Below are 26400 nucleotides of genomic sequence, written 5' to 3'. Positions count from 1 at the left end.
GGTCTAATATGCAATATTTGATCCTCAACAAACATTTTGCTAGTCCCGAGCAAAGTATATGAAAAATATTTTAAGAATTATAGGTCAATTTCTATAAACTTAAGTGATTTTTGAAAAACAATCCAGTCAATAGAATTCTAAGATTTATCAATGTTGGGCATTTCCTTCTCCCAAACTCGAGCGCACGGTAAACTTCGTGGTCAAGTTCAAAGTATTAATTAATCGATTAGAACAATTCTAAACATTGAGTTCCATGGGTGTATAGTGTAACCTTGGCTTATCATCATTAAGAGTCCAATCGTCAATTTTCATGATAACATTGATAATCAAACAGAGCATTCCTGGATAACCCAACTAAAACCGAAACTTGCCTTACAGTTCAGCCGTTTTATTCTTCCAGCTTTTGATTTTTCCATCGATGGCTTCACTATGTCAAACTTTTTAAAGATCTTTAACAGGTAGCCGTTTTCGAAGACAACTGTTTTTTTAGCTGAGTATTCAATTTTTTATTTTTATTTTTCAATGAACATGATGGACAAATTCCCCAGGCTGGTTCCTTCCAAGCTTAACAATTCAATATCGAACTAAGACCTTAATGTGTAAGCTAGATGTGACATGTGAAATCATGACTCAATCAATGTTTAAAACTTCTAATCATGGATTAATAATTCGAACTTAACAGTGAAATCTAACAGATAACTGAATCTAAGAGTCGTAAATCACTAACATTAAGTATTTTGTACTTTTAAATCAAGGATACCCTTCAAAATCACTCGAATTCACAAAATTTTTAGAAATTTTTTTTTAAAAAATTCACAATTTTTGCTCAAGACTGAGAAAACACTGATTAGGTAACCTAATCTCCCATCCCCAACCTAAAATCTACATTGTTCTCAATGTAAAAGATATAAGTATGTAATGCACATGAGGCAACGAAATTGAAGGAGAAATGATAGAAGGATAGTACCTAATGGAGTTAAGAGGCTTTTTCCAAAGAGATCTCACCCTGAAAGTGGGTCGGCACGAGAGTGAAACCAACAAAAAACAAACTATTATAGCAGCATAAAGCCGATTATCCTAGAACAACATAAAGAAAACTACCCTAGTCCTATGAAAGCATGGGAAAAGCTACTCAGTTATGCCACAAGGTTCCTCCTTCGACCAATATCTTGATAAATTTCTTAGTAGGTTTCTCAACAAGATCATCCAAAAGCCCTTTTTGTAATAGGCTTTGATGCCTTGGAGCATGAATTTCTAGAGAAATTTATGGGCCTTAACAAAAATTTGTCATTCAATCGCTTGAGGTATCCAAAGTATATATGATTCACTTGTGACAGAAAAAGTTTCAAAGTTAGTATCCTATAGTGAATTAGAGACAACAAGTAGATAAAATTCAGAAAAATTCTCAGAAAGTGATGTAGTCTCGACACATTCCGAAGTTTCAGACTTCGGTTCAATTTTTAGTTCCTCCTTTAATGATAAATGTTCAGGATCTGGGGAAGGAGGGGCTTCAGAATAAGGTTCTCTTGGTCCGTGACAACTACCGAGGCATCCACTTTTTCTTTTATCATAGGTTCGTTTGAATCTGCAAAGTGTGCGAAGCAATCATCTAAAGAGTTGGGAAATTTAGCCGAGAGTGACTCATTTTCCATATTGAAACTTGTGATGATCTGCCCAAGGATTCCATCGTCTTTAAAAGTAAATGGAGGTATTCTCTCTTGCTCTAGCCCTGCACAGACAGATTGAGGGTCAGTAGATGAAGTATTGATGTGAGGACTCTGTTTGTTGAAGCTACTCAGTAGAGGCATTGCATCGTCAAAAGTGTCCACCTCAGATGGTAGCCTCAATTGGTTGGTTTCAAATTCCAGAGTCATATCGAGCAACTCGTCCCTCCCGAGTCATATTATCATTTAATTCAGGGGAGTGGTCCAAACATGTCTCACAAGAGTTAGAAGGGTCAGTCGTAAGGAGCTCATCCTCCACATTTGAATTGGCCATGTTAGATAGGTGGAGTAGATCACTTCGGTTGACAACCTCCTGAATCTCTTGATCATTGATGTGGGCCAAACTTGAGATTGAATCCTAATACTCATCATCGTCCAATTCAGTGCAGTACACACTTGGAATGGGATCGCTTTCCTCACATTTGACTCCTAAATTGGGTTGAAGTTCGAATAAACTAACCTCTCCCTCATCATCAATTGTGTCATGTGCGTGAGATATGTTAGAATCATTATATTTGAAAGATACCCATGTCTCTTGATCATTCCTCTGGATCGTCATCGAAATCGACTCTTCGGAAAATTGAACCATACGCTCATTAACACAATCCAACTCTTCATTCCAAATTCCAGAATTCTCCACAAGTGAGTTTGAATCACTTTCCTCGCATTGTGTTTCTGGATTGGGTTGTGGTTGGGATGAACGAGCTTCCACTATCTTATCGATGCGCGAATCAAGCGCTTCTAATGTTTTTCTAATTTCCGTAAGACAGACCATGTTACGCTGAAATGAATCGTCTTGGATCATTTCTGGTTGGATCTCAAAGGTAGGGGATCCGAGAGAATAATCATTATAATATGTTGGTTCATCTTCCCAATTTTGATGTTTCCACTGGTTATAGTTATACGGATCATAGGTGGGAGAGTATGATGGTTGTTGAATATAATCTCTCATTGTTTTCTTCTTGTTTGATGGTTGATTATAATTCTCACTCCCATAAGTCTGACAACCCCAACATTCACATATTGTTTCCTTAATCCGTGGAGTGTAATTATTCTCCCGCATATGATCACGTAAGGACTTCTTAACTGGTGGAGCATTGTATTCCAGTCGGTTCTCGATGATGGTTTCAGAAAAAATTTGAGACATAGGCTATTTTCTAACATAATCATCATACATCCCTTCCCAAGATCCCTCAGCTATCTCAACATACTTATGTGCCCACTCTTGCATATACATGGTGAAACCCTAACTCTGAATCTTAAGCCTAAATGAAAAATCCTACAACAATATAGAAAGTAAGTGGAGGAGAAGTTAGAAAGAAGTTACCAAATTAGAAGTTCTAATGTTAGATCCTACAGAACAAAAAAAAAAAAAAAAAAGTCGGTTCTAAAAATAGAAGGTCTAAAAATAGAAAGTAAACTAGTTTCTAAAAAGGAAAAATTTCTAAAACCCGAAAATAGAAAGTTTCTAAACTAATTAGGAAAGTTGTAAACCTAAAATAGAAAACTAAGTCAGATTTTAAAGGTAAAAGGAATCCTATAATTAGAAAGTTTCTAAAAATATAAAACAAATCCTAATCTAGAAATAGAAAGGAAGAAAAATTAGGAAGAGATTACCAAATCAGAAGTTTCTATGTTAGGATCCTACAAAATAGGAAAGTTAGGTTGGTTTCTAAAATAAATAGAAAAAATCCTAATCCTAAAAAAATAAAAAAATAAAAACCCTAATCTTAAATTAATTCTAAAACTAGTTAATCTCAGAAAAATGCAATCGTCAGTCCCCAGCAACGGCTCCAAAAGCTTATTCACCACCGCAAGTATAGGGTTGTGATGTAGTAATAATCTCGGTAAGACCGAGGTCGAATCCACAGGGACTGAACCTTTTACTTAATCTGAAAGTAACCAGAACTAGAACTAGAAGAAGATGTAATCTAAACCAGGAAAATATAAGAGAATAATGGTGAAATATTAAACTAAAACTTGTGAAATTCAAAGGTGGGAAACTAGGGTGCCAAGGATCCACTTGTAGAGATCAGGGAGATCTATGCTTGATTCATAAACACAACTGGATTTAGAGTCCCATCTTCATCTAGTTGGAAGATGCATCATTAAAAACCAAATCTGAACTTACTTTGATCCAGTTTTCAAGAGATGAGAGGTATGATAATAAGAATTGATTCCATCACAAAACCATGCTCATGAGACAAAGTAAACAACAGAATTTTAACCAATCCACATCCAATCTGAGAGAGTTATGAACGTAGGGAAGGATTCCATCATCCAACCATGCCCGTGAGACGATGGTGAATAGTAGGGCTTCCCATCTTCACAATCTCACTAATGCAAAGAACATACCCAAAGCTATCGCAGATCCATTGTAATTTAAGTCACAACAAACCATTAAAAACTAAAGGCATTTCTTATAATCAAACTAGAATCAAAATTAGTTCAGTTTAAACATGAATCAAAAGGCATAAAGAAAAATCTCCCATCACACTACAAGCTTCACCTCTTAGCCCTAGCTAAGAGGTTTAGCTAACCAAAATCATGATTAACTAAAAATCTCTAAACAAAATCAAAGGAAAGAAAGAAAACAAAGAAAAAGGAAGAAAACTTGAAGCCGTCTAGCCCTCTCTCTCTCTTTTTCTTGGCTTCCATGTCCCAAGATATCCGTTCTCTCTCTTTCTCTCTCCCTTTTATAGATATGAAGGCTGAGAGTCGGTGGGAGGAGATCTTTCGCAAAAAAAAGGTCTTACGCAGCCTGTTACGCAGCAATGCAACTCGAGTTTGGAAGGACTTTTCAGCCGGTAGACGTTCCAAGAATTAATTTTGGCTCCATGGTTGGGGTAAAGACCCCCTTCCTAAGCTGTTGATCATCATCTGGGCCGTACGACACCTCGCAACATCTAAGAAAACCAGACGTGTGTAAGGTGCAATTTTCCTGCGCTGAGATGCTCGACGGGCCCCACAATGATGTTTTCGGAGAAATCCACCCCGTTCATTGGATTCCTAGCGAAATTTCGGTTGGAAAGGAGTGGTTTTGGTAGAGTTTTGGTGCGGCCCACTGTATTAACTCAAGCTGCTATTCATCCTGCGTTTTACAGCGATCTGCGTGTGTACGCGTGCATGAGACCAAATGGTCACCATGTCTAGGGTCGTGGCCACCCTTCGGGGCGAATGGACGGTTTAGATCGTCCAACAGAACGATCATGGTGGCCCACTGAGCACGCCCGGTCAGACAGCATCTGCCCGCTAGCGGGTTTCCGATTAAAAAAAAAACAATCAGTTAGCGTGCGCTGACCGATCTTATGATTTCCGGTGCACGGCTGGTGCGTGCACATCGTGCACCCGCACCCCCTTAAGTGCGGTCCACTGTGGTGTTTATGAGAAATCTGCTTCGTCCATCCGTTTTGCCCTCCCATTTAAGGGGTTGAGACTAAAATTGAAGTATATACAGATATCAAGTAGGCCCCAGATCAGTGTTTTATGGGTTGATCTGTTCGTTGGGCCACTTTCACAAGGATCTAATGGCTGAAATTCAAAGTGTACAGTTAATTTAGGGTCCTCAGGCCAGATATAAAGTTTCGAGCCAAACGGATGGTGGGAACCCTATGATCTTGCATTCTGGACAATTTTCAGGCCCTTTAAACTTCAATCGCTGAGTTTTCTCGGATCTTTGACTTGTAAATTCTTGGATCTTGATCCCTTAAGATCCTTCCCTTACCTTAGTGATTTCTGAGCGTTGAATCCATGCTTTTAGTACCTTTTTCAGTCCAAGCTCCCTAGTTTCACCTTGCAACAAAAACATGATTAAACTAGGACATTAAGCATTATCATGTACGTAAAACCAAGTAATAACTGGGGTCTAATATGCAATATTTGACCCTCAACACCATCATCGGAGGGGCTACAATTTGAGCTATGTTATGTGCGAGGGTGGCCAAGGCCTCTCGAAGACTTCTGCATTCTTCCATTAATGTTCTCTATGCTTGGGCCATTTCGGCTATGCGGTCTTCGGTAGTCGGTAGTGGGCTTCCTTGACTTGTCCCTACCATGCATATGGCGGCTTTTGCATTTCCTGACGAAGCAATCATTGGAATGGGGTATGAGTTCATTGGTATGATAGGGCTTATTGGGAAAGTAGTTTTATTTGATTCTTCTATACTTCCACAGACTTTAGTCGATTGTGATATGACTTGTAAAAGTGTATTTTGAGGCAATATGGAGGTTGATGGACTTTTCATCGGTGATTTGCCTTTGTCTTTTCTTGTCTATTGAGTATTTGCGGTAGGAAGAGCCGGAAAATCTTGTGATATCATCGAAGGAAAGGATTTTCCCGGATACAATTCTGGAGGAGCAAGTTCGGGGTTCTTTCTGGCTGCATTTGTGTTATCGATCCTTTGATTTTCTGTGGCGACGGACACATCCTAGTAGTCATGATGTTTCAGATTCTTGGTCTTTGGCATGACACGACAATTGTGCTAGTGGTGAAACATTTTCGACTCCGGCCGTTGCTTTAGACTTGTCATTTCTAGTCAACACAAGCTGCTTCTTATTAGCCAGAGATTGACCATGGGCATATTCTATCACAAATCCCATTCGCGTAAAACGAAAGATTGTCTTGCTTGCGATGGTTGCCATTGATTGTAGCTTGAACGTATGCATCATATTGTAATTCTATCAGAGAAATCAAAACAATATCAATTAGTATTTAATTAAGGATGTACTTTATTTTGGAGATGAAAGGGAGGATGTTCCCGTTGAGAGTCGCCCTTTTGGCGGTCTATAAGACACCAAACTATTATAATATTCTGTGTATTGTTTCTAAGTTAATATTAAGTAAGACATCCCCAACAGAGGCGCCATTTTGTTTCGACAAGAAACAAATAGTGTTTGTTTTGGGAATTATCTCACTTAATAATAACAAAGAAGAAATGCAGAGAATAATCGTCGCATTTTATTCATTATGGATTCATTTACATCCTTTTATCCTTTGATTCCAAGATAAAGTACTTATGACAAAAGAATACAAATATTGATTGAGTTCAATGTTAATTTTGGCAGCATTTCGGCTCATATCATTCGAGTCTCCGTGGGAGAGGAGTTGGACGGATCTTCCTTCATTCATATGCCTTCATGAATAATATGAAGAGATATCACAATACCCTGAAGAAAAGCCCTCAAAATAACATATACATGCCCCCCTTTTTAGATCATCCGCATAACTCCTTATTGAGTTGCGCGGGCCGAGGAGTCGCACGGTTTTGCCTCATTGTCTTTCTTTCTCTCCTCTTCGATACCTGTCAGAGGTATTGATCTTCTGAGAAATCCGATCCCTCAAATGAAAGGGGAAGGGGGTATTTATAAGCTTTCACATGTGTGAGGCATCGAATCTTGTGCCTTGGGACCCACCTCGCATTCACTCCAAACGAATATGCGAATATCATGTCGATAAGTTGCGCGGATTCGCGCAACTGTGATGAGTTGCACGGATCCGCGCAACTTGATTCTAACCACAACTTGTTGCCCTGCACAACTCTTCACCCGCGCAATTCGAATTTTCTTCAATTTCTTCTTTGGTTTCTATCCTTCTTCACTTCTTTTCTTAATCAAATTTCATGCTCCAACAATATTACCAAGAAAGTACGGAAGTTCTTGATTTCATAGGTCGTCTCGATGCAAAGGCTTTTGTCGATTGGATTGCAACGTTGGAAGATTAATTTGCATGGTATGCCATGGATGATGTCCTATAAGCGGCCTTTGTCAAGGTCAAGTTAAAGGGCCCAGCAAGAATCTAGTGGCGAAGCATTGACTATAACAATCTCATCATGGGTTGTCCTGCTATCATCAGGTGGGTTGACATGTGGGAGAAGCTGGAAAATAAGTATTTACCTTTAGATTACATGGATATTCCTCTCTAGGAGCTTCTTGCGTTCAAACAGGGTATTTTATTGGTAGATGACTACATCGAAAAGTTCATTGAGCTTTCTGTCCATCGTAAGCTTACAGAGATAGACCACGTAACAACTAACCGCTATTGTGTAGGGTTACGCTAAGAGATTCAGCGCGACATGGTCATGTATGATTTCGAGACAGTTGATTATGTTCATCGGAAGACTCGACGAGTTGAGCAACAAGTGCATCAACAAACTATCCGACACTTTGGTTCTCTAGTCGGGGAACCTTCTGTGAGAAAAGGTTTAGATCCACATCTCAATCAAACTCCACCAAAGGGGTACCAACCGCCTCCCCACCCTTTTCAACTGCGCCCACAGATGCAGACTCCTCTTATTTGGTAGCCTCAACCTTTACAACGCCATCCACTACAAAATTCGTACCAAAAGCAACCAACGGTGCAGGGACATGACACCAGGGCACGAGGTATTAATCTTAATCCTTCTTTCAGAAGAGAACAAGAGAGTGTTGACTATTACCGTTGCGGACAGATATGTCACTTTTTTAATCACTGTCTGCAAGCCAGGAACCTCCATTATTGCGGTAATGAGGACACCTACTCAGACGGCCATGAGTATTACGATGAGCACATCGAGATAGAACAACCTTATGTAGAACCTGCATCACAGCCAGATGATCCTCCTACTGAAACTGCGGTTGAAGTTGGGGATGAAGGCTCTACTCTTATCATACGCCGCCTCCTTACTACCACCAAGGAGGAAGAAGAATACTGGCGGTGGACCACTGTTTTCTATACGCGGGTAAAATACCAAGGCAGATTATGTACCATGATCATCGATAGCGACAATGCAATGAACATCGTATCTCGAGAGGTAACTGATAAGCTTAAGTTGCCAATTGAAAGGCATCCAAAACCATACAAGGTTGCATTGGTCGACGACACTACCATCACCGTGACTCGAAGGTGTTTGCTATCATTTAAAATTGGCATATACGAGGATGATATTTGGTGTGACATAATTCCGATGAATGTCACTCGCATCCTTCTCGATTGACCTTGGCTCTTTGATTGAAAATTACAAAGCGATGGTGAAGCTAACACGCATACTTTCCTATGGTGGTCCAAATCCATAACAAAGGTTTCCAACTAAAACCTTTGGTGAATCAAAATGGTATGGGTCCTTGGGAGTGTATTTATGACTTCATACAACGGCTCTTTGCAGAAGAGCCCATGACACTGTGATAGAGACGCCCCAGAATGATGATATTACCAAGAAAGTATGGGTTGAAGTTAGTGATTTCACAGGTCGTCTTGATGCTAAGGCTTTTGTCGATTGGATTACAACATTGGAAAATTAATTTGCATGGTATGACATGGATGATTTCCTGCAAGTGGCCTTTGTCAAGGGTGGCCTTTGTCAAGGTCAAGTTGAAGGGCCCAAGAAGAATTTGGTGGCGAAGCATTGACTACAACAATCTCATCTTGGGTCGTCCTGCTATCACTAGGTGGGTTGACATGAGGGAGAAGCTGGAAAGTAAGTATTTACCTTCATATTACATGGATATTCTTCTTTAGGAGCTCGTTGCGTTCAAACATGGAACTTTATCGATAGATGACTGCACCGAAAAGTTCATTGAGCTTCCTGTCCATTGTAAGCTTACAAAGACGGACCACGTAACAACTAACCGCTATCGGGCAGGGTTACGCCAAGAGATTCGGAGCGAGATGGTCATGTATGATTTTGAGACAGTTGATTATGTTCATCAGAAGGCTCGACAAGTTGAACAACATCTACAACAACAACAATCTATTTAATGCTTTGGTTCTCGAGTTGGTGAACCTTTCGTGAGAAAAGGTTCGTATCCACATCCAACCACCTTCCCACCCTTTTCAGCTGCGCTCAAAGATGTAGACTCCTCTTATAAGGCAACCTCAACCTGCGTCATCGACCACATAATTTGTACCAAAAGCAAGCAATGGTGCATGGACATGAGTCATGACACTAGGGGACGAGGTATTAATCTAAATCCTTCTGTCAAAAGAGAACAAGTGGGTGTTGACTGTTACCATTGCGAACATATAAGACATTTTTTTAATGATGTCCACAAGCTAGGAACCTCCATTACTGCAGTAATGAGGAGGACCCCTTCTACCCAGACAACCATGAGTATTACGATGAGCACATCGAAATAGAACAACCTTATATAGAACGTGCATCACAGTCAGAGGACTGTTGAAACTACGGTTGAAGCTGGGGATGAAGGCCTTTTATCATACGCCTCGTCCTTACTACCACTGAGGAGGAAGATGAATAATGGCGATGGACCACTGTTTTCTGTAGGCGGGTAAAATGCTCTGGTAGATTATGTAACATGACCATTGATGGCGACAGTGCAATGAACATCGTATCTCAAGAGGAATTGATAAGCTTAAGTTGCTAACTAAAAGGCATCGAAAACCATATAAGGTTGCATGGGTTGAAGACACTGCCATCCCTGTGACTCGAAGGTGTTTGCTATCATTTAAAATTTACATATACGAGGAAGATATTTGGTGTGACATAATTCCGATGAATGTCACCCACTTCTTTCTCGATCGACCTTGGCTCTTTGATCGAAAGTTACAAAGCGACGGTGAATCTAACATGCATACTTTCCTATGGCGAGGTCATCGTATCCTTTTTCGCCCGTTACAAACTACGTCACCTCCTTCATCTAAGCCTTCATCATCAAAATCAACTACTCTTTCAAACTCCCATGTTCTCAACATGCGGAAGTTTGAAAAAGAAAGTAAGGAGAAAGGCGTAATGTTCGCTCTGGTTAGAAAACCAGTGCAAGGGCTTATTATTAACTAGGATGAACCTATTCCTAATGAAGTCAAATCTACGTTGCATGACTTCCAAGATTTGGTCCCCAATGATTTGCCCAAGGAGTTGCCTCCATTGCGGGATATTCATCATGCTATAGATTTGGTTCCCAGAGCATCCTTACCCAACTTACCGGCATACCGAATGAGCCTCGCCGAACACGCTGAGTTGAAGTGTTGGGTTGATGAGTTGCTTAAAAAGGGCTACATCCGAGAGAGCCTCTAGGCCCATGTGTGGTGTTCGACCTCCATACTCTTAAGAAGGATGGAAGTTGGCGCATGTGTGCAGATAATCGAGCTATTAATAAAATCACACTGAAGTATCGTTTCCCCATTTCTCTGCTTGATGATATGCTGGACTTGATGCTAAGTTCTAGTTTCTTTTCCAAGATTGATCTTCGCAGTGGATATTACCAAATTCGCATCCGGCCGGTGATGAACGGAAGACAACATTTAAGATGAAAGATGGCCTCTACGATTGGGTCTCACAAATGTGCCTAGCACTTTCATGCGCATCATGACCCAATTGTTGCACCCTTTTATTGGTAAGTTTGTCGTTGTATATTTTGACAACATTCTTATCTACAATAAGTCAAGAAAGGAGCACCTCAGTTACCTAAGGGCCTGTTTGGATGCCTGTAAGTCACTTACAGGTAACCTGTTTGGATATAAGTTGTCACGTACAGGTAAGTTTTTCTGTTTGGGTAACCTGTAAGTTACTTACAGGTGAAAAGCTGTATATTCGCACCGAGCAGAGCTTGGATTAGGGAATTGCTCCAAAATGTTATGATCATATAAGAATGAATAGGATCAAATATATCATCTTATTAAGCCCATCAAGATGAAGATTTGAGCTAATTATTAGGCCAAACTAATCATCAAGTGGGCCATAAAAGTGGGCCCATGAATTCAAAATATATATAATATGAAGCAATAACTCAATATAAACATTGGGAATAACTTGAGCATTTTAGGATGAAATCCGAAAACTTGAGCAGAGCTAAATCTCATGTGGACCACACCATTAGAAACAGGCCGACCATTTGTTTTTATATCCAGGCTAACCATCTGTTTTTATATCCAGGTTGACCATTACATCCAGGCTAACCATATAAATATTTTTTATATTGAGGCTGACCGTCTTTTTTTCCACCTCATTTTAGGATGAAATCCCAAAACTTGAGCCAATGGCTCCATTAATTACTCACAACTATTTGTTGTGGTGGGGTCCACATGAGATTTGGATTTGCTTAATTTTTGGGACCACGTCCTAAAATGAGTTGGAGAAACGGATGTATGGAGTGGATATATAACACATCATCAAGGTGGGCCCCACGGTATACTTTTATTGTTCCGAGTAAACTCATTTAGGCCCACTATAAATGTGTGCGGCTTATCCAATGCGTCCACGTGATGTAAAACCCCATGAAACCCCCAGGGCCCAACTTTTAATTTGATCCAAAACTTTGGTGGGCCATGGAAAAATTTACAGTTTCCTCCCTTGATTTGCATATCTCTTTTCTATGGCCCTCCGGAGTTTTAGATTAGGTTGAAAATCGGTCCTGGGGGGTTTCATGGTATGCTGCATCACATGGACTGTTCGGATTAGAGTCCCATGACGCGTGTAAAGTTGCACACGTGCGCAGCGAGCATGCCTCCACATTAGTAACACCTAAACCACTCCTATTTTTAAATCAACAAAAAAAGAAGGGGGGAGGTTGTGATGAAAACCTTATCGTTTTGGGGAGGAGGAGAGAGGGAGAGCGGTAGTTGCAGAAGAGAGATTGCAGAGAGGCAGAGAGAGATTGCAGAGAGGGAGAAAGAGAGACAGATTGCAAAGCTTAATGGTGGTTGGTGGGTTGGTGCATTTCTCCCCCTTCCCCTCGTTTTAAAAATCCGATCCTTGTGCCTGTAAGTGACTTACAGGGAAGTGACTTCTCACCCCCATCCCCCTGTAGTTTTTTGGTAGATTTGCTTGTAAGTGACTTACAGGCTACAAGTTACTTACAGGTGAATTTTATGTCCCAAACACCACCTGTAAGTGACTTCCCTGTAAGTGACTTCCCACTTACCCAACTTATAGGCATCCAAACAGGCCTCAAGTCTTATCTTCAAAATCCTTCATCGCGAGCGCTTGTACATCAACTTTAAAAAGTGTACTTTTATGAGTACAGCAGTGGTCTTCTTAGGGTATATTGTCTCGTCATAAGGTAGGTGGACCCCGCCAAGGTGAAAGTCATTGTTGATTGGCCGACACCTACACCTATCTCTAAAGTTCGCAGTTTTCATGGCCTCGCTACTTTTTATAGACTTTTGGTGCAGAACTCCAGAAACATCATGGCTCCGATCACTGATTGTATTAAACAAAGGGAGTTTAGATGGACAAGTGCAACAATACGAGCGTTTGATAGGATCAAACATAAGATGATTGAAACTCCAGTCTTGCGCCTTCTGGACTTTGAGAAGGTATTTGAGGTGAGTTGTGATGCTTCCAACATCGGCATTGGTGGGGTTTTCAGTCAAGTGGGCTATCCAATAACTTTCTTTAGCGAAAAATTCTTTGATGCGAAGCAACAATACTCTTTTGGCTTTCAGTTTTATGTTGTTGTTCATACTTTACGACTTTGGTGTCACTATTTAGTTGGCAAGGAGTTTATCCTATATTTTGATGATGAAGTACTCATATACCTAAACTCTCAACAGAAGATGAATGCTCATTGTGTTAAGTGAAGCGCTTACCTTCAGGAGTTTTCTTTTGTCATTCGTCATAAGGTTGGAAAGGACAATCAGGTTGTTGATACATAAACCCATCACGCACATCTATTGTCATCGATGATGGTCATTGTTCCAAGATTCGATGAAATACGGCATCTGCTAATGACAAGGATTTCAGACGTATTTATACAAGCGTTTTTAATGGGAAGCTTGCGAGATACCCACAATTCAGCATTCATGATGGCTACTTGTTTCAAGGAACGCAAGTTTGTTTACCCAATACATCCATCCGTGAGTATGTTGTGAGAGTGTTACATGCCAGTGGTTGTAGTGGTCACGTGGGCTGCGATAAGACCCTAGCCTTCGTTAGAGATAGATAATTTTGGCGTCGTCTAAATTTAGATGTCGCAAAGATTTACTAGTTATGCGAGGTTTGCCAGCTTGCCAAGGGTCAAAAGAAAACACTGGATTGTATCAACCACTGCCCATCCCACATGCTCCGTGGGAAGATCTCAACATGGACTTCGTCCTGGATTTGCCAAAGACTGCTTGGAAAGTTGATTTAGTATGTGTGGTGGTTGATCGATTTTCAAAGATGACTCATTTCTTACCATGCTCGAATACAGTAGATGCTGTCAAGATTGCTCGATTGTTCTTTCAAGAGGTTGTTCGTCTTCATGGGCTTTTGAAGAAAATTGTGTCTGTTCATGATACAAGTTATGAGTTATTTTTAGAAAACTTTGGGCAACAATGAAAACTAAAGCTTCAGTTCTCTAGTGCACACCACTTTCAGATTGATGGTCAAACAGAAGTGGTCAACCATAGCTTGGGCAAGTTATTAAGGTGTTTTATCCATGATCATATAGCTACTTGGGACCTAGTAATACTCATGGCTGAATTTGCCTATAATAACTTAGTCAACAGATCTACGAGGATGTCACCTTTTGAAGCAGTAATTGGTATATGACTACATCTTCCAATCGTTTTGGTTCCTCTACCCGTAGAGTCGAGACCGAGCACAAAAGCTGATGACTTCGTTCACCATATGCAGCAGGTGCATGACAAAGTTCGACGCAATATTGCCACAAGTAATGAAAGTTATAAGAAACATGTAGATACAAGACGTCGATTTGTTGAATTTGGGGAAGGTGACATGGTTATGGCCCACATTCGTCCTGAAATATTACCCTATGATACCTCGAAGAAGCTCCATACTCGCAATGCGGGGCCGTTCAAAATCATCAGGAAGATTAGTGTCAATGCGTACATTAGATTTACCTATCAATCCTACTTTCAATGGGGAAGATCTTTCAATCTATCATGGGCGCCATACTGACGATGGTATCGAAGAACAAGCCATCACACATTCTACTGTTTTGCCACTTATAGACACGATCATTGATGTTCTCGATGGTCAGATCGTTTCCATGCGCCAAGGTAGTTACCAGAAGTTTCTCATCTGTTGGCAAGGACGACCTCTCTCCGATGCTACATGGATTGCAACCACATATTTCCAACGACTGAATCTTGACATCTATGAGCAATATCAGGCAATTAACTCGCTGGAGTCTAGTTCTTTCAAGCGGGGGAGGACTAATGCAGGCTGATATGGGCCCACGATCCTAGGCCCATTAAGCCCAATAGTCGGCCCATCAATAAGGAGGTCTAAGCCTCCTATTTAGGTAGCTAGCTTATTTAGGTAATTAGTTAGCAAAATCAATCAACTAGCTATGAATAATCCATTAGTCAACAATTTTGTTGCATTTTTATTTTTTTTTAATCTCATTTCCATATTTGTAATAAGTCATTGGTTGTCAATGATATTATATATTTTCCTTGTACATACGTTTCAAAACCTTACGTAAGGGCCTGGGACAAGTAGTAGGAAGGCACATTCTGAATTGAATCAAATTTCTGCAATTGTTCTCTATTTGTTTTTAGTTCTCATGCTTAGATTGAAGGTGCTTACGCTTGGGCGGATCCTTCCCATCAGCCGGCTGCGCCAAAAAGGGCAAGGGGAAGTCCCAAAATGATGTGGGTGGAGGTAGTAAGTAAAGTCTTGATGACCTATGGTCTAAATGAAACTATGGCACTTGATAGGGTGGAATCAAGGTGTCCCGTATCGGTATCGGTTGGCGTAACGGTGCCCTCCGAAACCGATACGGATACGGGGGCGTAACGGCGATACGGGGGCGTTTTTTTTTTTTTTGCCAAAAAAATATGAAAAAATATGGATTAAATCCGGAATATTTTAAGCATTCCAAATATGCATTCATTTATAAATTGGAACATGTTTATGGTGGTGTAACGGTCCACTCTTTGGTGAGAAGTTGTATCGGATTGTCTAATTAATTTTTTAACCAGGTAACTTGAATTTAACTACAAAATTCATATATTTAATTTTTTTAATATGTAATTTATATACTTAACAACTTGATATCATTTCACCCAATAGTTCTTTAAAAAAATGAAATTAAATTCAGGTAGATGGCGTTGCCAATTTGGGGCTGACTTGGAGGACCAATCTATTCTCCAAATCAGCCTCAAATTCATGTCATTTATTGTCATTATCCCACTTATAAATTGGTGGACATTTATTGGATAGTGAATCATAAAAAATAAAAAATAAATCAAAAGGGCCTATTTTAAAAAATAAAAGTTCACAAATTAACAATTAAAACTATTTAAATAATTTGATTTTGGCATTGTGAGTTAGCAATTGCAGTCCATAATTTAATTGTCTAATTTTAAGTTAATATATGTCTCGTGTACAATTTTTTAAGGCTTGAATTAAGAGAGACTCGGATGTAAAGTGCAGCACACGTGTCAAAATTTTTTGGGCCTCACTCGTGATGAATGTGTTATATCCATATCGTCCATCCATTTTGCCAAATAATTTCAGGGCATGAGCCCAAAAATGAGGCACATCCAAAGCTCAGATGGATTGCACCATAAAAAACAACAATAATTAAACGATCACCGTTAAAAATTTATTGGGGGCTAGAAAAGTTTTAGATCAAGCTGACATGTGTGTTTTCCCTTCATCCATATCAATGTGACCCAAGTAACAAGTTAGATTGAAAATAAACATTACGGTGGACTTTAAGAAATTTTTAATGGTGAGCATTCTATAACCACTATTTCCTATGGTGTGGTCCACCTGAGATTTGGATATTACTAATTTTTTGAATCCTGACCTAAAATGACGTGGCAAAATGGATGGACGATATGGATAAAATATATACATCATAGTGGGGCCCACTCGAGTCCGATTGGATGGAAAATAAATGTTACCGTGCGCACTACGAATATTTAACCTGAAAATCATTATCTCTGTTGCTATTTTTGGTGTGGTCCAGATGATCTCTGGATATAATTCATTTTTTAGGTGGTGATCTAAAATGATCTTTGAAAATAGATGAACGGTGTAGATGTAATAAATACATCACTGTGGGGCCATATAACTTTGATCTCCTTTGAACCGTTCGTACAACTCGGAGCTCGAGGAGTGTCAGTGATCGTCTTTGCGTGACACGTACCTAGAGAAGAAAAAAAAGAGGGAAAGGGGGAAAGAAGAGATTGAGAGAGAGAGAGAGAGAGAGTGAGAGAGAGAGAGAGAGAGAGGAAGAAGAAGAAGAAGAAGAGGAAGAAGCGGCGCAGGTCGCAGCTGCAGCCATAGCCGCAGCCGCAGCCGCAGCCGGGCGCAGCAGCTGCTCGAGGAGAAGAAGAAGAAGAAGAAGAAGAAGAAAGAGAAGAAGAAGAAGAAAAGAAACGAAAAAAAGGTCGGTTTTTTTGTTTTTTTTTTTTTTTTGTTTTTTGTTTTTATGGCCCGTAACGGCCGTAACGGCCCTGTAACGGCCGTTACGAGCACAGAATTTCGTAACGGCCGTTTCGACCCCGTATCGCGTAACGGGTCCCACCGTTACCGTTACGTATCGGCCGTTACGGCCGATATGTAACCGATTTGGGATACCCTGGGTGGAATGGTTGAAAAGGATTCATGTAGCCTATCTTAATTAGTTGGGATAAGGCTTAAATGATAATGAATCATAACTTGGGTTGACTGAATTTAAACTCATTTTGTGGTCAAGTATTTTTCTCCTATTGTTTTTCCTTCTATATTGTTTTGGGGCGACATGAGGGATATCATTTGGGCCTAGTAAATCTCTCAAATGAAAATCTTGATGACTTTGGTCTAACCGAAAGTTTTGGTACTTAATAGGGTGGAATGGTGGAAAAGGATTTCATGTAGCCTATCCTAATTAGTTGGGATAAGGCTTAGATGATAATGAATTGCAACTTGGGTTGACTGAATTTAAACTCGCTTTGTGGTCAATTAATTTTCTTTTATTGTTTTGGGCTGACATGAGGAGCAGCATTTGTTCCTAGTAAAGCTCTCAGATGCAAAGACTACATTTTTCATATTGTTTTCTCATTCTTTTTACCTGAGGCCATAGTTGGCAGTTTCTTAGTTTGACTCACCAAATTTCCTTTTAGGGGCTCAGTTTGGGAACCCGTGAAAGCAGGGAAAACTGTTTACCACTGAAACCATCTTTACACTGTTTGTGTTCTAGAAACCTGCAGATATTAGTTTTCTGTTTCCATAGAAAACTATGAGTTTTCAAAGGCAAGTTTTTCGAGGCTTACCCAATAAAATCACTTACTTTTTTCAACTAGGAAAGCTATGAGTGCTAGACCTACACCTCTCCCCTCTTTTTTCTCCCTCTTCCTCATCTCTATGGGAACTGGGTTTTGCAATGCAAATTGATTCAAACTGGACTGTGGACCAATCTAGATTAGACTGCGCATTGATCCAAATTGTAGTTGCTGCAACAGTGGGATGTGTCAACCATGGATGGCGCAACCAACTGCAGACATGGCCGCCAAAAACCCAGTCCCTTTGATCGCTTTTTTGGTGTATAAGAGTTGAATAAGCCTTGCATAATGGATTTTCTGGCCTTATGTGAAATGTATAATATATGTATAGGAAAAGGGAAATCGGTTGGACTAAGTTCTTCTCCCATCTGGACCGTCATAGCCATGGCCGTTGCAGCTTTTTGGTTGCAGGCAGCCACTGTGCAATGAACCATTTTTTTTCCCTTCCAATGTTCTATTTTTATTTATTTATTATTTATTATTTTGTTTTTATTGTGGGCTTTTTGTCCAAGAGTTTGAAGAGAAGCCATGAATGACTATATTATTAAGCCTAGGGAAGATGGGTTTGAATCATTGGCTGTCTGGCAGCTGCAGTGCATGGAACATTTTTCTTTTTTCTTGGTGTGTTTTTTATCTAGAGGTTGAAGGCAACCGATGAATGGCGACAATTGGATAAGGCTGGAGAAGATGGGTTCCAGCTGTTGGCTGGTACCCATTGTTGAGGGAACCTTTTTCCATTCCTTCCGCCACTCCCCCTCCCACTTTTTTCCTTTCCTCATGTCATTTTATTTCTCTCGTAGATTTTTTTGTCAAAAGGTCGAAAGTAATCTATGCTTTACATATCTGTGGATATTCATCTTTAAAAACAAATGGGAGAAATTGTTTCCATTTCACGCTTTTCCCTAGAAAATTGGAAATGCCATGCAGTTTTTGTTTGTGTTACCAATATTGAAAAACGGTTACATAACGGCTTATTATATAATGTTATCGGTGGGACCTGTTACATGATACAGGGCTATAATGCTCGTTTTGAAAAAGCAAAGGCCCATAACGGGCCTATGACAGTTGTGACCATCTGATACGGGGCTGGTACATTTTCTTCCCTGAAAAAGAAATTTGATCCCATACTGTAACAGCCATGAGGCTAGCCATTATGGCCATCATTACTGTTATTGAATACCGTGGTTACCAAACAGGCCCTTGCACGCAATCTAACATCGATGGTCAATTGCCTTGGTGAAACTCTTGTACAGGATAACAAATAGGCAGCCTTTCAATTCTGTTGGAAAAAGCTTCATGCCATCTTATATTTTCATGATGGTTTCATGCTTACATCTGTTACTGTAGAACGAACCTGCTGGTAGAATCCTGGAGTTCTGCCTGCTTCACTTAGCAATGGCTGAAATAGCAACCATAGGAACGCGACACCAAATTGTCATAAATGAGGTCCGTTGTTTTCCACCTTTAACATTCCAGGTCTCAAATGATCCTTGACGGTAAGAGGGCATACTTTTGTTTGACACATAAATTATACAGGTGGGGCCCACCTATTGGATCTGGTGGGCTACATTGTGGGATTGGCCATGCACTAGTATGTCTCCCATCAGATGATCCCATCCATCCAAAGAAAATAGACAATTAAAAGAATTGGTCCAACACATGAAAATGGTGGCCCACCTAGATGGTTAGGATCATTCAATAGAGGAGATTTTTGGTGCATTCCTATCCACCTGGCCCACCTGTATGAACATTTAAAAATAAAGAAGTTACCGAGAGGTGGGCTACACCTGTGCCGTTTAGTTTGCTGTGCGAAGGTGTGATCAAACATTGTATGTTTCCTCGTTGTGCCTATCATTTTACCTTCTCACCATTCACTCCTTGACTGAATACATGGCAATTCATGAAGGCTGTCGATCTCGCAAAACGGTTCTGTGATGGCGCCGCCCCACGAATAATCAACGGATGCCTTAGGACTTTCATCAAGGATTACAGTGGAAAACAGATTGCTCAGCCGTCAGAAGCTAAATCCTGAAGGTGCGATGGATCAGATGAAATGTGGGTGATGTGGCAACGCTCCATATATGAAGTTTCATGTATCCCCTTCCCAAGAATGTGTAATGCGCTGAACAACTTCATTGGGGAATCCATGGGTGTTTGGTGTAGTTGCTTTGTTTTTCTTGTTAGCCCAAATTCCAAATGCTAAGCTATGAAAAAGCGTGAGTGGGGGATTTTTCCTTGGTAAATCTTTTTTAATAGGGGAATGGATAAACACTACGATGTATCTGTGTCAAAGGTATTTCGACAAGGTTGATATAACTTTGAATTAGAAATGGGACAGCTACTTTGCACGCGTGTGCTTTAGATGTGACGATAGTATGGCAAAAAAGGTTCTGGTGAAAAAAAGGTGTGATCAAATTGGGTTAAATTTGAAAACATGAAAAAATTGAATAAAAGGTTCAGGTATATAAATAAGATTAAAATATGAAACTATAAATAAATGGATAGATTTCAATATGTGCGAGTGACAATTTCCATAGGCAATCAAATGGAAGATCTATTTCATTTAATAATATATATATTTTTTATTTACGTAAGCCAAAAATTATTTTAAATTGCAAAAAGTGATATTAAAATTTACCTTTCAAAAAACTAAAATAATAATAATAATATCATTTTTCCTCCAAATCTTCATTTTAAAGTTACCCTTAAAAAGTGACCAGCCTCCTGTTGGCTGCTCGGTTTGTTTCTAATTATGCAGGCATGCCAAAATCAATGCAGTAGCTCGATCTGAACTGATCAACGTTGAACCCAAGGAACAAAATAAGCAAATACATCCAATGTGAATGTATATGTGAACGTTTATGACCAGATTTTGAGAAAATCAGTCACTCAGGCACTTGCAAAATTTGATAATGAGCAGGTGATGATTGGAGGGTTGGGCTCTTCTTCCAAATAAGGGTTACTTTGTGCTTTTCATAAGAAATGACTTTTAAAATACAACGAAAGGAAAAACTCACAATCGGTCACTAGGAGCAACAACAAGAATGCGTCTCTTGAAAGAACTGCTTGATATTGAATAAAGATCAAATGCAATTGCAAGAATGCATCTCTTGAAAGAACTGCTTGATATTGAATAAAGATCAAATCCAACATATGTGCGTAGACTTGGATTACAACTAAAGATTATAACTAAGAATTACTACTATTTGATTATCGTTACTCTTAGGATAAGTTGAGATAAAAGATAAATTGATAAGATAAGTTTGATTTGTTTGTTGTGTTAGATTAGGTAGGTGATTTCTTGCTATGTTGAAATCCTCTGCTATTTATATATTTCTGTTGGGTTGGATTAGGTAGGTGATTTCTTGCTATGTTGAATTCCTCTGCTATTTATAGAAGTCGAAAAGCCTCTTTCTAAATCATACTCTTGTTATGTTTCTCTTTTACGACTATTCCTCTTTCGAACACCTCTCGGCCGCTTGTTTCACTTTTGTCGGCCAAGGTTTTGTTTTGATTGCCCTTGGTCGCCTTTTATATCTTAAACAGCTTGACCACGCTTCTTTTATATTGATCATAACATTTTGTCAACCATCCATTGATGTGTAGAAGTAGATTTATGCTAGTTGTAAATAAGCAAAAAGCACTCCAAATATTTGAAGATCTTTTTATCCACTTTCTATTGCTCATACAATGCAACATATTACTCCCCTGTTGGCCTTCTTAGAATTGTCAAAAAGAGGGCACAACATTGCCCCTCATATCGCTTCGCCTTTGGTAAAAGGTGACAATGACATTGTTCCGTTGTCCGATACCATAAATGCAATTAGCTGTTAATTTACATGTTGTTTCCATATTAATTCTTCACCCCTCTTATTCTTTCTTCTCTCTTCCGCATAAACACTTCCTGATTTACTCTCTTCAAATAATCATAATGGCTGCATCTTGTTCTTCTACTCCATCTTTCCACTTGGAATCCTTCATTAAAGACCTTGATGTCTTGTCATCCAGAGTGATTAGTGATCTCCTCTTCAATACTCCAACTAACCCAGACATTACAATGTTGACATTTGATCCTACTTTCTATCCAAAAGTCACCTGTAAACACCTTCGTGAAATCAAACACAATTTTCCAAAGTGCCCTGATGAAGTTCTACTTGTCCAATTGGACGATCTTTCGGATCCCTCCAATGCATTCAAGTCTCCATGAGCATGGCTGAAATCGATGAATGACTGGGCTGAATGGTTTGCTTGTATTGGTATAACATGGTGATACATGGAAGCAAGAAGTAATTTATGAATGCATTAAACGTTCTCTGCACAAACTTCCAGTCAATCCCTTCCTTTTTATAGTAGCATTGACCTTTTGGAGTTAATTGACCAATACATTCCATTTCAGATGAGGCCCCATGGGTCCATCGGTCATGGATGTATGTGCATTCACTCACCTTCTTCCCTTTGATGAGCCTATCTACCTGTGCTTCGCTCTGAAAAATCCACATCCCTTTGTTCTCCTAGACAAGACAAGTATGTCATATTCTAAATTCTTGGCTCTTCAACGCACGTCTTAGAATTAAGTACATGAACAAGAACATATGACATTTCTGCTAATGTGGATCTTGAAATTACGGTTCAGACCGCTGATATTGAAGTATAAATGTATGACTAAGGTCCTAGAGGAGGGTGAATAGGACTTTTCAATAACTATGCATACTTAAAAAATCCTTCTTGCAAAGCTTAAGCTAATCACGGATTATACTAAGCAAAACAATCTAACTCTAAAGGCTACCAAGCCATTAAAGGATCCAATCTCATAGACTTCAAGAATATATCAATCAATCACCTAGTCTATAGCATGATGAACATGTGTGAATGGAATATCTTACTTATTTATGCTAAGCATTCATCATTTAAGCACAAGTTAAATAGATGCACATATATCAATTCCAAACACAAACATTTATAGTGGTTCGGCTATGTGCCTACTCCACTCCTGGCGAATGCACTTTCTCCTAGAGTGTGCCGGATTTCACTATGAAAGGTTATAAATTAGGTTAACCTTAAACCTTTACAGTCCTACACAAGAGCGAAAGTCCTACACAAGAACTTAGATTTTATGTTCTACACAAAAACAAAGGTCCTAATTCTGAACCCAACAAAATAGGCCACAGAGGCCAGGGTTCTACATAAGAACCTAAAAATTTATGTCCTACACAAGGACAACCATTAAAGCCTACGCAAGGCTATAATACATACCTACACAAGGTATAGAGTCATACACAAGGACACTGTACATACTCTCCTGTCGAAGGCCTATGAAAGGTATTATCGAGTTTGTAAAAACAAACTCTAAAACCAAATCCTACACTTGAAGAGATTTCAAACTCTTTAGACTCTAGTACTTACTTGTAAGCGGATGAGCCCTTCTTGTTGTAGCTTGTAGGTTGCTTGATCTCTGATTTGCTAAGATTCAATCAGCTACCGGATGCACCCCTGATCATGATGATGTGGATGTTCTGATGTTTCAGCTTCACGATCAATTTCCTTGCATATGATGTTCCTTTTAGGGCAAACAAGGCAATGGGAGTGGGTTAAATCTCTTATAACTTGATGGCAAGTGGATTTCCTAGGGGATTCAAATGATTGATGCTCTAGAGTATTATAGAGACTGAGAATATACTAATAGGTTTGGTCTCAACACTCTAGAGAAGGCTTGATATAATATTCTTCATTAATAGGATCTTTAAATGCTCTTGAAGGTGAAGAATCACAATGAAAAAAACATGAATCTCATATGGATAGAGTCTAGGAAGGTTAGGTTTACTTTGGGACGCATCAGGGACTCCAAAAAGCCTTAATCCATAAATTCTGCAAAGATCGGGTGCTATATTTATAGGAAAAAGGTTCCAACGGATATATAACGGCTATATTTTGGTCTTGCTGAGGAGTCCTTCGGTCGAACCGAATTTATGTTCGGTTGGACCGAATTAAGTCCTTGGGTTCCTGAACTTTTTTGTTCACTTTCGGTCGTCGAAGATATATTCGGTTGCAGTCGGTCAGACCAAATTATAGCTCGGTCAGACCGAATAAGCTTGGAAACTTGCTGGACTATTTTGAGCAAATTCAGTAGGACTGCAGGTATCTTCAGTTGGATTGAAAGTTGCTGTTTTGCACTATCTGTTTCAACAATTTCCAAACTCTTTGAAACTAAATTTAAGAGGATATAAAACAGAGCTTTTTGTAGTTTCAAGGGATGATCTAACTGAGTTTCCTATTTGGTTTAGGATCATCTAAAGGGTATATAGGTTTGTTGAGGATAGGATCATCTTTTTACCCTTTATATGTTGCTTGATTCTTTAGCTTCAGTTGTGTTTTCGATCTTCAATTTTCAAGGGCTCACAGACTTGCTTGGCACAACAGTTCACGTGATTAACAAATAGGAGTGCAGGAATGGGTGCACTTTCAATCTCCCCCTTTGTCAATTACGTGACGAAAACAACCTATCCTATGACAATGTCATGGTCCATACCAATGACAACCAATACATAGAAAAATTACATGTTCATATAAAAATTTACAAATCTAAGATACTGAAAACATGTAATGTAGCAATGCTCCCCCTGAATGTCTTCCATGATTATCCTGCAATCATAAGATATACAAATATATATGGTTCTCCCCCTTTTTGTCAATCATTGGCAAAGGGAAATCAAGAAAAATCCTATAATAACTGAAGTATGGTACTTAAACACAGTTTAGAGAGAGAATTTAGGTGAATCACAGAAGTGCGTGAATAATATGTGAATATATCATGTTAGGAAGGAGATACGGTAGTTAACAAAATAAACGCCATGAGCAGCATGAATAATATTATCATTAAACCATAACTGTTAAGCAAAAATATCTACCCCAAGTTTGGGTAGAATCATCATCATTGAAAAATATCAAGCCCGTGGGGCCATAAAATCCAAACTTAGAAGTATCATGGTGTACCAGCAACATAGATCTCTTTGATCCATCATCTGGAAGGTCCTCCCTTATAGGAAGGGATATGAGTGTGGCGAGTACAGAGTAGCTTCGTGATGTGCTCCCCAGTGTGTTGAAGGGTGTCAAGATGCAGTTCAATCCTCGAGAGTCGATTCTCACATTGCCAGAGGCGAGCTTGCTCATTTGTTTGTCCATCGAGGAGGTGACGACCAAGATCATTTTTCCGAAGGAAGCTCCCAGTGCTAACTAAGATTGGACTTGGAGCAGGCATTGGGGTGCGACATGAATCCCAAACAGTGGCCATGGGAGTGTTTTGAACATCTTCTTCACTCTAGCATTCATGGTTATCCTCAAGTGTAGTTGGAAACACATTTAATTGGAGTAGGGTTTCCTTGGTAAGGCACACCGTAGGATACACTGTATCATGAGTGGGTGGTAAGCCTAGAAACTTAGAGAGTTTGCAAATGACATTGGGAAGGGCAAGATGGTGTAGTGAATGCCTTTGACAACTAGGATCAATTGTCTCAAAATGAAATTGGGAAGACATATCTCAGTTCCCTGAAAAATATCATATAGGATGTTCAGAACAAATGGGGAGAGTATATCTCTAGAAACTTCGCATGGATAAGCATTGGTACTCAGTATATTGTGGAGTACTTTCGTAGTTGAGTCCAAATGTGAGGAAGATAGGTAGTTTCTTTTGTTCCTGGGGATTGTTGAGCTATTACAGTTCTAGTTACTTCACCCCAAACACCTAGATGATTTAAAGAGCGATCAGTTGGAGGGGTGTGTGTGACTTTAAGGCTCAGAAGTTGGCTCAGCATCAAAGGAGTGATCTCCTTGGTTGTGTTCATGTAATGGATGCTGATTGATGGAGGATCATCCTGAGTGTCGTGACAAGCATCCAAAAATTGATGAATGAGGTCGTATTGTACCTCTCCTCCTAGATAACATATGTTATCCCACCCATTTGATCCTAGATAGATGTCTAACCCATATGACTCTATAAGAATTGATCTGATCAGTCAATCATAAACAGTTTCATTAGCCATGGTCATTTGCCATGGCCATGGCTATAGGATTTGAATAAGGAGAATGATTGTTGACTCTTCTAGTGGAGGTTTGTCCTCTTGCATGTGCCTTCCCTTTGTCCTTAACCATGTTGTGCTAAAATCATCATTAGAGACAATAAGCAAACATAAGATAATAAATATAACAAAGTAATGAGAGTCCAATAAATGCAACAGGGTTTCTAGCACAAGGGTTAGACTTCTCTCCAAGTCTGTTTGTGTGCAATGAAAGCATGAATGAAGTATGAATGTCAAGGATAGTCTAAGTTAAAACATGTGATTTGAAATGCAACAACTTATGATACCTTAATACAAATAGAGACTTGAACCTCAAAATTTTCAACAAAATGAGTTTGTTTCAGTAAATTTCCACTCAAAACATGCTATTTTAAGTCCAAAATATATTTTCAATCACAACCTTTTAATATCCAAAGAAAAATTCACAGTAAACATACGCAAATATCCTATC

The 26400-nt window shown here is 39.4% G+C and overlaps 1 protein-coding gene and 1 long non-coding RNA gene across 4 annotated transcripts in view; both read left to right on the top strand.

Annotated features, from left to right (window-relative positions):
* The window catches only part of LOC131232687 (uncharacterized), a 59155-nt gene extending 38930 nt beyond the window's left edge, over nucleotides 1–20225 (top strand). Inside the window, exons 6-8 of one of the 3 annotated variants that reach the window (XR_009164906.1) lie at nucleotides 18516–18600; nucleotides 19225–19323; nucleotides 19784–19801. Coding sequence is in view for 2 of the 3 variants with exons in the window: in XM_058229094.1 (XP_058085077.1) it covers nucleotides 19225–19323; nucleotides 19784–19909 (225 nt within the window). In the remaining variant the exon portion in view is untranslated. The other 2 variants (XM_058229094.1, XM_058229097.1) reach the window with 2 other exon arrangements.
* Nucleotides 4525–13425, top strand: LOC131232688 (uncharacterized). Its single transcript, XR_009164907.1, has 2 exons — nucleotides 4525–9285; nucleotides 12255–13425. It is a non-coding gene; the product is annotated as an uncharacterized LOC131232688 (long non-coding RNA).
* Nucleotides 20226–26400: the final 6175 nt, after the last annotated feature.

The sequence above is a fragment of the Magnolia sinica genome, chromosome 18, assembly GCF_029962835.1.
Source record: "Magnolia sinica isolate HGM2019 chromosome 18, MsV1, whole genome shotgun sequence".
In the NCBI taxonomy this organism is placed as follows: domain Eukaryota; kingdom Viridiplantae; phylum Streptophyta; class Magnoliopsida; order Magnoliales; family Magnoliaceae; genus Magnolia; species Magnolia sinica.
Note: the sequence above shows the minus strand (reverse complement) of the source record. Positions and strands in the feature narration are given on the sequence as shown.